Here is a 16,011-nt window from a genome sequence, read left to right as displayed (position 1 = left end):
CTATATATAGTAACTACTATCCTCCTTTGAATGCATTTTATATATTTAACTATCAGAGGATAACTTTATTTTCAAGTACTTGGGTCTGAAAGTCTCTGTCTTTTCATTGGCATGTGTATTCTGTTTAACTTTATGTAACTAGTACTATGATTAGGTTAAAGTCTACCATTTTGCTCTTTGTTTTCTATTTTTTTTTTCGCTTAAAGTATTACAAAGGGTATTACATAAGTGTCCTTTTTTCCCCCCCGCCCTTGACAAGCCCCTGCCCTCCCTTACCCCCCAGTGTCTTATGTCCATTAGTTATGGTTATATGGGTGCATACAAGTCCTTCGGTTGATCTCTTACTCCCCTCCCTCCTGTCCCCCATCCCTCCCTGGCCTTCCCACTGCAGTCCGACAATCAGTTTGAGGCAGCTCTGCCACTGTATTTATTATTGTTCAAAAGTTTGTAATGGTCTTAATTATCCATGAAAGAGTGAGATCATGTGGTATTTTTCCTTCATTGACTGGCTTGTTTCACTTAGCATAATGCTTTCCAGTTCCATCCATGCTGTTGCAAATGGTAGGAGTTCCTTCTTTTTAACAGCAGCATATTATTCCATCGTGTAGATGTACCACAGTTTTCTAATCCATTCATCTACTGATGGGCACTTAGGCTGTTTCCAGATCTTAGCTATGGTGAATTGTGCTGCTATGAACATCTGGGTACATATATCCTTTCTGATTGGTGTTTCTGATTTCTTGGGATATATTCCTAGAAGTGGGATCACAGGGTCAAATGGGAGTTCCATTTCCAATTTTTTGAGGAACCTCCATACTGCCTTCCATAGTGGCTGCACCAGTCTGCATTCCCACCAGCAGTGCACAAGTGTTCCTTTTTCTCCACATCCTCTTCAGCACTTGTCGTTTGTTGATTTGTTGATGATGGCCATTCTGACAGGTGTGAGATGGTACCTCATTGTTGTTTTGATTTGCATCTCTCGGATGATTAGTGACTTTGAGCATGTTTTCATATGTCTCTTGGCTTTCTGAATGTCCTCTTTTGAAAGGTGTCTATTTAGATCCTTTGCCCATTTTTTGATTGGATTGTTTATCTTCTTTTTGTTAAGTTGTATGAGTTCCCTATAAATTTTGGAGATTAAGCCCTTATCAGATATGACGTTGGCAAATATGTTTTCCCACGAGGTGGGTTTTCTTGTTGTTTTGTTGATGGTTTCTTTTGCTGTGCAGAAGCTTTTTATTTTGATGTAGTCCCATTTGTTCAGTTTCTCTTTAGTTGCAACTGCCCTAGGAGCTGTATCAGTGAAGAAATTGTTTTGGCATATGTCTGAGATTTTGTTGCCTTTGTGTTCTTCTAGAATTTTTATGGTTTCCTGTCGTACATTTAAGTCCTTTATCCATTTTGAGTTTATTCTTGTGTATGGTGTAAGTTGGTGGTCTAGTTTCATTTTCTTGCATATATCTGTCCAATTTTCCCAACACCATTTATTGAAGAGACTATCTTGGCTCCATTGTATGTTCATGCCTCCTTTGTCAAAAATTAATTGAGCATATTGGTTCGGGCTAATTTCTGGACTCTCTATTCTATTCCACTGATCTATATGTCTGTTCTTGTGCCAGTACCAGGCAGTTTTGAGAACAGTGGCTTTGTAATACAGCTTGATATCTGGCATTGAGATCCCACCTACTTTGTTCTTTCTCAGGATCGTTGCAGCTATTCGGGGTCTTTTTTTATTCCAGATGAATTTTTGGAGAGTTCGTTCTAGATCTTTGAAGAAGGCCATTGGTATTTTAATGGGAAGTGCGTTGAATTTATAGATTGCTTTGGGTAGTATGGACATTTTAATGATGTTGATTCTACCAATCCAAGAACATGGTATGTTCTTCCATCTGTTTATGTCTTCCTCTATCTCTTTTTTCAACGTCCTGTAGTTTTCTGAGTAGAGGTCTTTAACCTCTTTAGTTAAGTTTATTCCTAGGTATCTTAATTTTTTTGGTGCGATGGTAAATGGGATTGTTTTTCTGATCTCTCTTTCTGAAAGTTCACTATTGGTGTATAGAAATGCCTCAGATTTCTTGGGGTTAATTTTGTATCCTGCTACATTGCCAAATTCATGTATTAAGTCTAGTAGCTTTTTGATGGAGTCTCTAGGGTTTTGTGTATAATATCATGTCATCTGCAAATAAGGACAGTTTTACTTCCTCTTTTCCAATTTGGATGCCTTTTATTTCTTCTTCTTGCCTAATTGCAATGGCTAATACTTCCAGTACTATGTTGAACAGGAGTGGTGAGAGTGGGCATCCCTGTCTTGTTCCTGTTCTTAGGGGAAATGGTGTTAGTTTTTGTCTATTCAGTATGATGTTGGCTGTGGGCCTGTCATATATGGCTTTTATTATGTTGAGGTATGATCCTTCTATTCCCACCTTGCTGAGAGTTTTTATCAGAAATGGGTGTTGGATTTTGTCGAATGCTTTTTCTGCATCAATTGATATGACCATGTGGTTTTTTTCTTTCAATTTGTTTATGTGATGTATCACATTTATTGATTTACGGATGTTGTACCATCCTTGCATCTCTGGGATAAATCCTACTTGGTCATGGTGTATGATCCTTCTGATGTACTGCTGGATCCGATTTGCTAAGATTTTGTTGAGGATTTTGGCATCTACGTTCATGAGGGATATTGGCCTGTAATTCTCTTTCATTGTGATGTCTTTACCTGGTTTTGGTATTAGGGTGATGCTGGCTTCATAGAATGAGCATGGAAGTGTTCCTTCCTCTTGAATTTTTTGTAGTAGTCTGAGGAGGGTAGGTTTTAGTTCTTCCTTGAATGATTGGTAAAACTCCCCTGTGAAGCCGTCTGGCCCTGGGCTTTTGTTTGCTGGAAGCTTTCTGATGACTGCTTCAATTTCTTCCATAGTTATTGGCCTATTGAGGTTTTTAGATTCTTCCTGATTGAGTTTTGGAATGTTGTATTTTTCTAGGAATTTGTCCATTTCCTCCAGGTTGTCTAGTTTGTTGGAGTAGAGTTGCCCGTAGTATTGTTTAACAATCATTTGTATTTCTGTGGGGTCTGTTGTTATTTCGCCTCTATCGTTTCTGCTTTGGTTTATTTGGGACCTCTCTCTTTGCTTCTTGGTGAGCCTGGCTAGAGGTTTGTCAATCTTGTTTATCCTTTCAAAGAACCAGTTCTTGGTTTCATTGATTTTCTGTATTGTTTTTTTGGTCTCTATTTCATTGATTTCTGCTCTAATCTTTATTATCTTCTTCCTTCTGCTCACTCTGGGGTTTTCTTGTTGCTCTCTTTCTAATTCTTTGAGTTGTAGAGTTAGATGATTAACTACCATTTTTTCTTGTTTTTTGAGATAGGCCTGTAGAGCTATAAACTTCCCTCTCAGGACTGCTTTCATTGTGTCCCATAGGTTTTGGATTGTTGTTTTTTCATTGTCATTAGTGTCCAGGATGTTTTTAATTTCTTCTTTGATGTCATCGGTAACCCAATCAATATTTAATAACATGCTATTCAGCTTCCAAGTGTTTGAGTATTTTGGGTTGTTTTTATTGTAGTTTATTTCTAACATTATGCCATCGTGGTCTGAGAAGATGCTTTTTATGATTTCAATCTTCTTGAATTTGTGGAGACTTTGCTTGTGACCCAATATGTGGTCTATTTTTGAATATGTCCCATGAGCACCTGAGAGGAATGTATATTCTGCAGCTGTGGGGTGAAGTGTTCTGAAGATGTCAATTAAGTCCATCTGATCTAGTGAGTCATTTAGGATTGCTGTTTCTTTGCTGATTGTTTGTCTAGCAGATTTATCCAGTGATGTCAGTGGTGTATTAAAGTCCCCTACTATGATTGTATTATTGTCGATCTCTCCCCTGATATCTTCCAGAAGTTTTCTTATGTATGTGGGTGCTCCTGCATTGGGTGCATATATGTTTACCAGGGTTATATCTTCTTGTTGTATTGATCCCTTTAGTATTATGAAGTGGCCTTCCTTATCTCTGGTTATGGCCTTCACTTTGAGATGTATTTTGTCAGATATAAGTATTGCTACCCCAGCTTTCTTTTCCTTTCCATTTGCGTGAAAGATATTTTTCCATCCCTTCACTTTCAGTCTGTGTGAGTCCCTTCTAATGAGGTGGGTCTCTTGTAGACAGCAGATGTATGGGTCATGTTTTTTTATCCATTCAGCCACTCGATGTCTTTTGGTTGGAGCATTTAGTCCATTTACATTTAAAGTTATTAAGACTATACTTTCAGGGATCATTTCTATAGTTCGTTACATTTAAAGTTATTATTGAAAGGTACTTGTTTGTAGCCATTTCTTTTTTTGTGTGTGTGTGTGGCTGTTTTCTTTCTGAGCTTGATATTTCTTCTTTTTACACCAGTCCCTTTAGCATTTCTTGCATGGCTGGCTTGGTGGTGATAAACTCCCTTAGCCCTTTTTTGTCTGTGAAGCTTCTTATTTCCCCTTCAATTTTGAATGATAGCCTTGCTGGATAGAGTATTCTTGGATTCAGTCCTTTGCTTTGCATCACTTTGTAGATTTCCGTCCATTCTTTTCTGGCCTGATGTGTTTCTGTTGAGAAATCATTTGATAATCTAATGGGAGATCCCTTGTATGTTACTTTCCGTCTCTCTCTTGCAGCCTGTAAGATTCTCTCTTTATCCTGAACATTTGCCATGGTAATTATGATGTGTCTTGGTGTGGGTCTTTTCGGGTTCACCTTGTTTGGGACTCTCTGGGCTTGTGTGACTTTTTTCTTCCCCACCTCAGGGAAGTTTTCTGATATTATTTCTTCGAATAGGTTTTCTAATCCATGTTCATCATTCTGTTGTTCTGGCACCCCTATTATTCGTATGTTGTTTCGTTTCATGTTCTCCCAAAGTTCCCTTAGGCTCTCCTCCTGTCTTTTAATTTTTTTCTCCATTTGCAGTACAGTTTGAGTGTGTTTTGCTTCCTTGTCTTCTAATTCACTAATTCGGTCCTCCGCTTCTCCCAGTCTACTGTTGATACTTTCAATGGTGTTTTTTATTGCAGCTATGTCGCTCTTCATTTCTTCTTGGGACTTACTTAAGTTGTTGATTTTTTCATCTGTTTCTTCTAGCTTCTTGCATAAGTAGTTGAGTTTTTCATCTGTTTCTTCTTGCTTCTTGAACATCTGGTGCATGTACTCTAGGAACCTTATTCTGAATTCTTTTTCCGTCATGTTGCATATCTCTGTCTCACTTAGCTGCTTTTCTGGCGAGTCCTCCTTTTCTTTCCTTTGGGGGTTTCTTTGTCTACCCATGTTTGATCTCAGTGACATGACTAGTTGTTGAGTCGTTCAGTGGCTGGACCCTGGGTGGCAGTGGCTGCTCCCTGGGTGGCAGTGGCTCCTCGGGCTGTGGTTGCTCCTTGGGCGGTTGTGGTAGCAGCGGCTCCTCTGTTGATAGCAGGGCCTCTGGTGGGTGCTGTTCACAGTTGTGGTGGCTCTTCTGGCTGGTGGAGGGAGGCTTCACACACAGCAACTGTTCCCCAGGCAGAGCGTGTGGTGATCAGGAGGCCACTGTTGCTTGAATCTGCTGCGTTGATTTAAAGGCACAAAATACAACACAACAAGGCACAACGTACCAGGCACTGAACACTATTGTATTTACAATATTACTAACCCCAAATAAAGGTGGCCACCCGAGCTAAGAGAGTTGGGAGATAAGGGGGAAAGAAGAGAAAAAGGTAGAAGAGAAAAAAGAAAGAAAGAAAAAAAGGAGTGCAAAAATGAAATTGGAAAAAGGGAGGGGGAAAAGAGGAGGAAAAAAAAAAGTAAGAGAGAAAAGAGAATGAAGTATAAAAGGGGAAGAGACTATTTATATGAGGAGAAAACTCCTATAGGTCCGCCACTAATACCAGCAAATTACAGCAACAGATTCCTGGAGATGAATACAAACTACAAACAACCAATAATATCAAGTGACGCAAGGGGAAACAGAAGCACAGAAATAACCGGGGGGGGAGGGGGGGAGAGGGAGGGGCAGGAAAATAAAAAGAATAAGCAGTCTAACCTCACAAACAATCCTAAAAAAAAACAAAACAAAACCCCAATATACTCGTCAATCAAGCAAACAACAATAAAACAATAGAGAGAGAAAAAAAGAAGAAGAAGAGAAAAAAAAAATTGGATAGTGAAGGAAGATAAGGGAAAGGTGTATAAGGATTTAGAACAGGGGATTGGACGTAGGATATATAAGCAGGGTTAAATTTTGACAGGGGGTAAAAAGAATAGGGAAAATCAAAAGCTGGAGTAGGGTAAGAGAAACAGGACAGCAAAAGGGAAAAAGTGGGGAAGATTGTTTAGCGCAGAGGCAAATTGAGGTAGAGAAAAATGTTGCTAAAGGAACGATGAAAATAGAATGGAGAACATTAGTCCCAAAATAAAATAAAGACAAAATAAAATGACACTTTAAAAAATGGTAAAATGGTAGCGGTAATAATACTAGTTAAAAATAAAAATGTAGTAGCTGAAAGGGCAAAATCAGGTGATGGAGAAAAAGAAAAAAGAAAAAAAAGCAAAAAAAATGTTTTCTTAGTTAAAAGGAGAAAAAGTAATTTAAAAAAATAAAAATAAAAATGTGCAGTAATGCAGGTGCTTCAGATCTTCTACTCTTCTTACTGGCACGCCCGGAATTCAGGAGAATGTTGAATTTCCCTCTGATACACTGTTCCTCCGTGTTGTAAGCCACAGTCCTGATTTTAAGGCCGGCTGTAAAATCCCCTTATTGCCTTATCTGTATTTACAGAAGAGTCAGTTCGTGGCTCTGCCTCTGGGTGGCAGTGTGTTTGGATTGACCTCCGAGGCTATAAGTTCTCTCTGACCAGGAGCTCTCTATTGTACCTGAACCAGCTCAGCCCAGAGCTGGTTCCCCAGGTGCCACTCCCAGCTCTGTTTCCCAGGCTCCCCCAAAACAATCTTCCCCTACAAGCTCTGCTAGTGACCCCAACTGGACAATCACATGTACTGGGGTCAACAATCAAACTCACAGAAGTAAGAGGAAGTGTGCAAACAAGAGCCTGGGAAGCTGTTTGAACTCGCAGGGTTCCACCCTCCAGAACCGCGCGGAGTGTCTGCGCGCGCTCAAGCCCCTGGCAACAAGTAGCTGGCTATCAGGGAAACTCTGAGGCAGCCCTTTTGCATCCAGTCCAACTATGGGCTCATTTATAGTGTTACCTTCTGGCAGCAGCCCTGCGGGAGCCCTCCCCACTTGCGAGTCACGCTGGCCTCTATGGGCGCGGATTTTGGAGGGCGCAGATTTCCCCCTGCGCCCGCGCGCGCGTTCCTCGCTCCAACCTGAACTGCAAACCGCACCTTTGGGGTAAGTCTAACCTTTCCGTGGAGGGGTGCAGGTCTCCTCTGGGCTCTTGCAGTCGCGCTGCTTGCAAGTCTTTGCCTCCGGGTTAGTAGCCTCCGGGTTAGTAGCCGATCTCTGGATGCCGGTAACCGCTACCCAAGATGGTGCGGTCTCGCCGCTGTGCTGGAGCCCAGGGGGAGGTTTCAGCCTCAATCTCTAACCATCCGCATTTTTTAGGAGTTCTCTGTCTTTCCTGGCTGCAGACTGTCTCTCAGCTGAACCTCCCCAGCTTGATCGGGCTGCTTGTTACCCGTTTCAGCTGCTCGCCCCTATCTGCTCCGGGACAAAGCACCAACACGTCCGTCTAAGCCTCCGCCATTTTTTCTCCTCTCTTTGTTTTCTATTTATCTCATTTGTTTCTTTCTTTTCCCTGCTTTTCTTTTGGATTACTTGAGTATTTCTTAGTATCCCATTTTATTTCCTCTGCAGGCTTTTTAGCTTTATTCTTTGTCCATGTTGTGTGTGTTTTTATTGGTAATTTCTAAAAGTTACAATATACTTTCTTAACATATCACTCTGTACTCTTGAATTAATTTTATATGTGTCAGAACTTGTAAAAGTTCTAATGTTAGAACTTACCAAAATATACTTCATTTACCCACCTCTTATATCTATATATGATATCAGCCCACAATACATTAAGCAACCATTTTTCAAAGAAATAAGAAACAAAAAATCTATTAATAGTATGTACCCCCATATTTGCCTTTTCTAGCTCTCTTTATTCCTTTGTGTAGATCCAGGTCTCCATCTGGTATCATTTCCCTTCAGCCTAACAAACTTTATTTACTATTCTTGTAGTGCAGGTCTATTGGTAATAAATTCTCTCAACTTTTTGTTGATCCTCTTTAAAGGATATTTTTGCTGAGATGTTGAATTCTAGTTCAGTGGGTACTTTTTCTTTAGGACTTTAAATATGTCATCCCAGTGTCTTCTGGTTTGCATTTTTTAATATGAAGGTGGAGATCATTTTTATTGATACTCCCCTTATATGTAATCTGTTCAGCTCCCAGTCTCCCAGTAATTGTTCTCTGCCAAGCCTCAGTCCCCTGTGCATAAGCAGCTTTGTATTTGACCAAAGACTCAGTGGAATTCATAGGCAGATCTTTTGGGGGTTCTGCTCTTCATAGTGTCTTTCTCACTTCCTGCCCTCTAAACTCCAGCCCCGTAGCAGTTCTGAATTCTAATTTCTGTTTTCTTTGCCCAGCAAGATTGCTGCTGTCTCCTTGGGCTCTATGTCCTTGTGCCATGGACTGAAAAATGCTCCCAGGTAGAAATCTGGTTTGGATTTGGTGCTCATCTCATTTGTTTCCATGTGTCAGGATTCAAAACCCTGTGTTGTTTCTGTACAGTGTCTAAAAACAGCTGTTTAGTTTACTTTGCCCAGCAGTATGATTGTTTGTGGTAGGGATATAAGTCCCCCTTGTCCAGAACTGAAAGTTCTGCCAAAGGAATTTAGTGGAACCTGACTAGCTAATTTCAATATTCATAAGGATGAGATAAATGTGCAAGAATAATCAAGAAACAGTGACAGGAAAAAAATTAGAACGAACTCAGTATAAAACTATGGAAATTAAAATATGATGATAATGGTACTAGTTAAGATAGTTGGATTTCTATTTGGAAAAATGTAAAGTAGGATTTGTATTGCATACCATACATTTAGAAAAATTGTAGATGAATTAAGCAATTAAATTCTAAAAATAGTCTAAATGATACTGTTCTTCCTCCAAATGCATGGACAGTGTATTTAAATGAATATAGAGGGTCATTAGAGCAATTGTTTCTCCCTTTAGTCATTGAATTTTGAATATATGCCATGTACTTAATTAATAAAAATTCTGTGTGCCCAGTACTTATGAGCTTTTCCCTGAAGCCCAGACTTACTCCACAGGGCGCAGAGGTGGTGTGGTCCCCATTGGTGTAAAAAGAGATGAACAGTTATGTTCTCTGTACTAACCATTGTTTATGACCATTCATCTTAATTTACAGAAATATTTTTAAGATATACCAGCTATTGGGAAATATATTAATGCTTTTAAAATATAAGTTTAGTCTTTTTAGAAATCCGTGTGCAAAATATATCAGGAGTCTTTGTTACAGCAATTCCACAACTAGAAATTTATTCTAAATACCCTTTTGTATTCAAAGGAAAATGCCTTATACTCAAAAATACTGCTTTCAGGATAATTTATAATGGTGAAATATTGTAAACAAGCATTTTTTTCTGAATAAAGAAAACTGGTTAAATAGTTTAGATTATTATGTAGCCATAAAAAAGGGAAATATAAGCAAGTAATTACATTAAAACATGTTTATCTTAGGGGAAGAGGGCAGACAAAATTCAGAACTTATGATTATAATATGGAAGGAGTATACATGAACAAAGGTAAAGTACCTATTACACACAAAATATTAACTGGAACTTGGGTGATGGAACTATGAACTTTTTTACTTACTATATTTCCTAGTTTTTTTTATCTTTTTAAAATGTTTATTATTAAAAGTATTACAGATGTCCCCTTTCCTAGATTTTTAAACGAAGTAATTTTCCTTTAATTAGTAATGGAGAAAAAACATTTATCTTTTGAAATATATATATATATATATGGGTGAGAATTATTACCTATTTTGGGGGCAAAATAATGCTTTTAAAAGTTAGGATTCACAGACAGTAGAGGGGGTGAAGGCCTTTGCTGGGGGGTGGGAGTGGGCAGGTAGAGGTCAATGGGGGAAAAAGGAGACATATGTAATACTTTCAACAATAAAGTATTTTAAAAGATAAATAAAAAGACTCTATTAAAATAAATAGATAAATAAGTAAATGTTAGGATTATTGTAGCCCTGAGTTTTAAAAAATAATGTATAATGTGAGATAACTTAGTTATCTTTATGGTATTCTTAGTCAAAAATAAGTAGAACTTAATGAGACTTTTCCAACATTATTGCTTTTAATTTTTAGGGGGAAAATCTGCCTTTAATTTTCAGTTGTTGGTAGTGTTACATGAGATCGTTAGCCATCTAAATTGAAGGTATTTTTGTTATTATGCTAAAATATATATAAGATAAAATTTACCATTTTCAATATATAGTTCAGTGGCATTAAGTATGTTCATATTGTGTGACAAATTGCAAAGATTTTAAGTATAAGCTCTCATTGGCTGTAATTCTAAGTTAGTGCGAATTCCCTTAGAAAGTTTTTTTTCTTGTGCCGTAAATGTTTACTGAGGATGTAGTCAGTACTGTGCACTGTGCCTAGGGACACAACTGTGAATAAGACAGATGTGGTCTTGGAGCTCACATTTTGTTAGGGAAGTAAACAGAACACGTGGCTGTAAGGGAGGCGTGTGCATATGAGTAATGTTAAGAACACCTCCTGAGGAGTTAACGTGGGGGAAGGGGAAATTCAGGAAGGCTTTTCATGAAAAAGTGAGGGGAGCAGAGACTTGAAGGAGTAAGATCCTTTTAGGTAATTCAAACTAGATAAAGAGTAGGGGGTGGGTATTTGAGGCATAGGGAACAAACGTCTGTGAGGAAACAGCCGAGGCAGGAGCAAGGTCCTGAGAAAAAAGAGGGGTGTGGTGTCAGAAAGAGGGGGGGTGATGAAGATGAAGAGACAGGAGGGCAGATCCAAGGGTGTCAGACTTTTTCCCAAGGGAAATGTGAAACCACCAAATGGTTTTAATTTGAAAAATTTGATTTCCAATTTAAAGATCAATTTTCTTGCATGTAGAGAATGACACAGCGGGGCCATTGTGGTTTGAAGAGATGGGGCTAATCATGGATTACAATGTAGGGGAGTGGAAGGGAAAGAGGAATCCAGCATGATTGCTAGGTTTCTGACTTCAGAAACTGTTTATTCAGAAAGTAACACTGGAGAAGAAGCTGTCTGAGGAGGAAGGTGAGTTTAGATTTGGATAAGTTCAGAGTCAGGGGTACCTAGGGCTATCCAAGAGGAGACACCCAGTAGGCAATTGTACTTAAGGGTGGAGATCCAGGAGAGAAGTCTGGGCACATAAATGATGGATGACCCAACAAATAATTATCATACTTAAATGTTTTTGTACCTTTTTTATCTGTTTTTTGTCTCTCAACAGTTGCAGGAGTGAATCCTGTTACTGCAACAGATGGTTTCTCTTCTAATGCTGACCAGCACTTAAAAAAACATAAATATTTTGCTTATTGTCTTGAACTTCAACTTCAATATGTAAACACAACCCCATTAAAGCAAACTGAAACTGCTTGTTTTTTGAGTCTATGAAAGTTTGAGGTCTGAATGCAATCGAAAGTCTCACATTATCTAAATAGAAAGTGGTGGCCAGGGGGCTTATGAGTTTCACAAGGTTACAGAGCTGGGCAGTTGCAAAACTCTGTATTAACTGGGCAGTCTTATTTCCACTGCTTTTTGCTGCTTCCCTCTCCTGTTGAATACTGCTGACTTCAGAGTACCACATACTAATGATTTGTTTCTTAAAGGACATGGACAATGCCCACTCTGGTCTCACAATCCTGAGGGCTATTAATTTGTTTTTATAGAATTCTTATCTAATGATAAATATTTAAATGAATATTTTGATTTCTTATGAAACCACTTTAAAACGTCTCATGGTTCATGGGCCCATTTGGCTGTGTAATGAATGAATAACTATTTATGTACATATAGACATGCAGTTTTACATACAGTTTTGGGAACTCCATAGATTCCAAGTTAAAGATCTATTATATAACTCTTAGGCTGCTTTCAAGGAAATGTGAACCAGTTTTTCTGGAAAGTGTTCAAGAATTTCCTCATTCTCTCAAATGAGTACCAATACATTTTAAAGGATTGAATAGTAACTAGTTCAATTAACTTTTCAAATGCCTTATAGACAGTCCACATCTCCTGATCCATTAGTCACCATTGACTAATATAATATCCATCTTGGTGACACAGTCTCTGGAAATTTTAAAAGGCTGTTGATGGTACTGAATTAGAGAATTAGAAATCTATTAATGTCTCAGAGCCCTGATCAAAGTCAGGGCAAAGAAAAGCCCATTTTATTGGTGCTTACTTATTTTTTTATGAATCTAATTAAAAGTGAAAGGGAAGGAGAAGATACAAGCCACCATCTTTACTTTTAACCCCTCCAAAGGCAAAAAACATACACAGAAAGCAGGAATTATAATATAGTGTCCAGAGGAGGGGCAGGGCCTTTACCTGAGTCCCCCTCTGGTCATGTGGAGTTGGAGGTAGAAACCTCTCCCTCTGCTGCCAGCTTCTTCCCACTACCTCCTCTGTTCTCTATCGGATGTTTGCCCTCCCTTCCTTCCTTTAGCATGGGGAAGCTTCTCTCAGACTATAACCCATCCTGCTCAAGATAAATTTCTAGTTTGAAAAATGTCTCTTATTTATAGCCCCTCCTTCTTAGGATGAATTCTATCTGGCCAGTATACCTCCTTTCTCTTTTTCACAAGTTGCTTTAAAAACATGTTTCTTCGATGGAGTTTCTAATGATAAATTGGCACATTTTTTGTTTTATCACTGTCTACAACATATTATTTGTGTGCCCTCCCTTCTGTTAACGCCCTAGATTGAAAGCTTCCTGGACACAGGGATCTCCATTTCATTTGCCACTATATTCCTGTGACCCAGCACGTTGTCCAGTGCCTGGTTCTGGCAGGTGCTCAGTGAATATTTGAATGAATGAATGAATGAATGAATTAATGTCCTTCCCATAAACTCGTCTGGAACACTGACAGTGTATGGTAATGCAAGCGGATTTTTATTAAAGGATAGTCCAGTGGTTACCTGTCAGAGCCGATCACGGAGTGTCTGAGGAGCACTGCCTCAAGCTTCTCCACTTTAGGGCCTTTTGTGGTCACACAGGAGCCACACAGAACTTTATGTGTCCCAAATCCTTTGGCCAGGAGAAGACACTTCCCTTTCAGTAGGGACCCAGCAGAGTGACTGAGAGTTTAGCTATGGAACCAGATTGTCTGGTTCTCATCTTCCTGGTCGCGTGACTCTGGCAGTTACTGATCCTTTATGTGCCCCGTTTATACATCTGTAAATTGAGGCTAGCAGTAGCACCTGTTTTGTAGGGTTGATTGAGGATTAAAAGAGTTGCTATAGGGTTAGCAGGATAGTGATGATGGTGGTGGTGGTAGGATTTAGTCAATAATGTAGGGTGAGGATTTCTGTACTTTGTTTTTAATCTGATCATTCCATTTTATTACTTTTTTTTCATCATTGCTCTCTTAAAATGTAAGAATCAAGTCATCTCAGAAATATTCTTACCATTTGAAGAAATATTCACATTAGGTAATATTTTTTAAAGATAGCTTCTTAAGAGATGCAATTTAATTCATTGAATTAGTTGTTTACATTATTATGTAAAATTTATCCCCAGGGTCTGTGTAAAATAAATTTCATCTGTTTGGAGCATTTCTAGAATACTGTCCTTCATATTTGAATCTTCATCACATATTTTCTGCTGAAAAAGATTAATAATATATTACATTATTATAAAATCACCCTGAACTACCATCATGGAAGATATTTTCTTACAAGATTATTTTCTTGAATTTTAAAGATTATTTTATGTAGAATTTAATTGTGCTTCTGTGTCTTTTCTTTTTTTAATGGTGAATCCATAGGCCTCAGATCCCAAGTTTTCTGTCAGGAAGAATTATTCTTAGGTCAGCCTTAAGAACAGGAAGGGAGGAGAGGATCAAATGAGAGAGAATAAAAAGAAAAGCCTTTAATTATAATCCACACCCACAATTGATGACTTATAGCAATCTGGGCCTAGAGAGAAATACCAATAAGATTGAAACATAATCAGTCTGTGACCTAAATTTGTCTTTTGGGGGGTTTTGTTATCACTAAAATATTAATGACAAAAATACTATTCATAATTTTCTAGTAGTCTAAAAAAAATTTTTTTTGGTCTTCTGCTCTTCTATCCTAGAAAGGCACTTAGGGTAGGGGGAAACTTTGAAAAGGATCTTAAAATGAAAAGAGAGCATAGAAACAGTAGACAAGCCATGTGAGAGTTTAGTCATTTGCTTTTTAATGGGGCATGTGGATGATAGGTGTGTCCGTGAAGGAGTTTCCGTCCCATGTTAATGAGTTGTTCTACTTTCAGTCCAGTGGAGCTCTCTGGCCTCCTCATGTCCAGAAACTTATGGGTTTGGGGAGCTGGTTCTTTTGTTGATGATATCATTTAATTTTAATTCTAAACACACAAGTCCTTTTCTTATAAAAAACTTAACTACAGGGTTGAGGGGGGTGAACAATAAAGGCTCTCTTGGGTCATATGGATAACACCAAAAAAATGACAGATATAGGAGAAAGAAATAAAGATGTTTTAAAAAGCAAGGTACATGGCAAAAAGAAAAAAGGCAAGGTACTTGGCTTGGAAGGAGTGCAGAGATGAACCAAAAAATTACAACAGGTGCCATAAAGCTAAATTATTTAAATAAAAGAATGAAAGGAGAAGAACCTTGGTTAATCTATATCAGCGGTTCTCAGCCTGTGGGTCGCGACCCTTTGGGGGTCGAATGACCCGTTCACAGGGTTCGCCTAAGACCATCGGAAAACATGTATATAATTACATATTGTTTCTGTGATTAATCACTACGCTTTATGTTCAATTTGTAACAATGAAAATACGTCCTGCATATCAGATATTTACATAATGATTCATAACAGTAGCAAAATTACAGTTATGAAGTAGCAACGAAAATAATTTTATGCTTGGGGGTCACCACAACATGAACTGTATTAAACGGTCGCGGCATTAGGAAGGTTGAGAACCACTGATCTATATGGTGTGATTTGATCTTTTAATGGCCTATCAGTGTCCTTTGTCGTGCTTATTTTTAGTTGAAAAGATGGTGGTTGCAGAATAAGACTTTGCTGCACCGTGTGGTAACAGTGGTCTCCAATATTTAATATGTACAGCCTGACTTGTTTACGGTGGGAGTGGGATGGCTGTGATTGTGATTATCGGGAGCCTTTCACAGAAACAGTCTTCTTTCTTGTGCTTTCCAGATTTTCCCCCGATGGAAGACTAATTGTATCATGTAGTGAGGATAAAACTATAAAAATTTGGGATACCACAAGTAAGCAGTGTGTCAGTAATTTCTCAGATTCTATAGGGTAAGTCCATTCTATTTGTGCATTTATGTGATGTGGTTTAATAAGGAGACATTTAATTCATTACAGTTCAAATAAAGAAATGAAAGTAAAGAAATAAAAATATGAGACCATCTTATCCTTTCCTCCTAGGTTTGCAAATTTTGTGGATTTTAGCCCTAATGGTACATGCATAGCTTCAGCAGGTTCTGATCATACTGTGAAAATCTGGGATATACGATTAAACAAATTACTCCAGCATTATCAAGGTACAATTTCTATAACAAAAGAATTCAGTTGTTGAGTGGGCTCCTGGGAAACTCTTCAACTGACAGACTACCCTTCTCAGTGTGGCCTGGCCCTCTTAACAAGAGCCACAGGCTGCCTTGAACTGACTGAAAGACAGTCAGCCCCCTCAGCAGCATGGTCTGAGAAGCTGGGGTAGATGCCAGAGTGGAGAGGGAGGTGGAGGCACCTTAAAAATGATGCCAGGACTATA

At 38.5% G+C, this 16,011-nt stretch overlaps 1 protein-coding gene and 1 pseudogene across 2 annotated transcripts in view; both read left to right on the top strand.

Annotated features, from left to right (window-relative positions):
* The window catches only part of POC1B (POC1 centriolar protein B), a 111,716-nt gene that overhangs the window by 36,993 nt on the left and 58,712 nt on the right, over nucleotides 1-16,011 (top strand). For both annotated transcript variants that reach the window (XM_070409609.1, XM_070409608.1), the window contains exons 5-6: nucleotides 15,429-15,536; nucleotides 15,666-15,781. In XM_070409609.1, coding sequence (XP_070265710.1) covers nucleotides 15,429-15,536; nucleotides 15,666-15,781 — 224 coding nt within the window. The remainder of the gene's footprint in view (nucleotides 1-15,428; nucleotides 15,537-15,665; nucleotides 15,782-16,011) is intronic.
* Nucleotides 4,252-4,354, top strand: LOC139007712 (small nucleolar RNA U3; annotated as a pseudogene).

The sequence above is a fragment of the Myotis yumanensis genome, unplaced genomic scaffold, assembly GCF_028538775.1.
Source record: "Myotis yumanensis isolate MYYU_CA2020_CCGP unplaced genomic scaffold, mMyoYum1.0.hap1 SCAF_3, whole genome shotgun sequence".
NCBI lineage: Eukaryota > Metazoa > Chordata > Mammalia > Chiroptera > Vespertilionidae > Myotis > Myotis yumanensis.
Note: the sequence above shows the minus strand (reverse complement) of the source record. Positions and strands in the feature narration are given on the sequence as shown.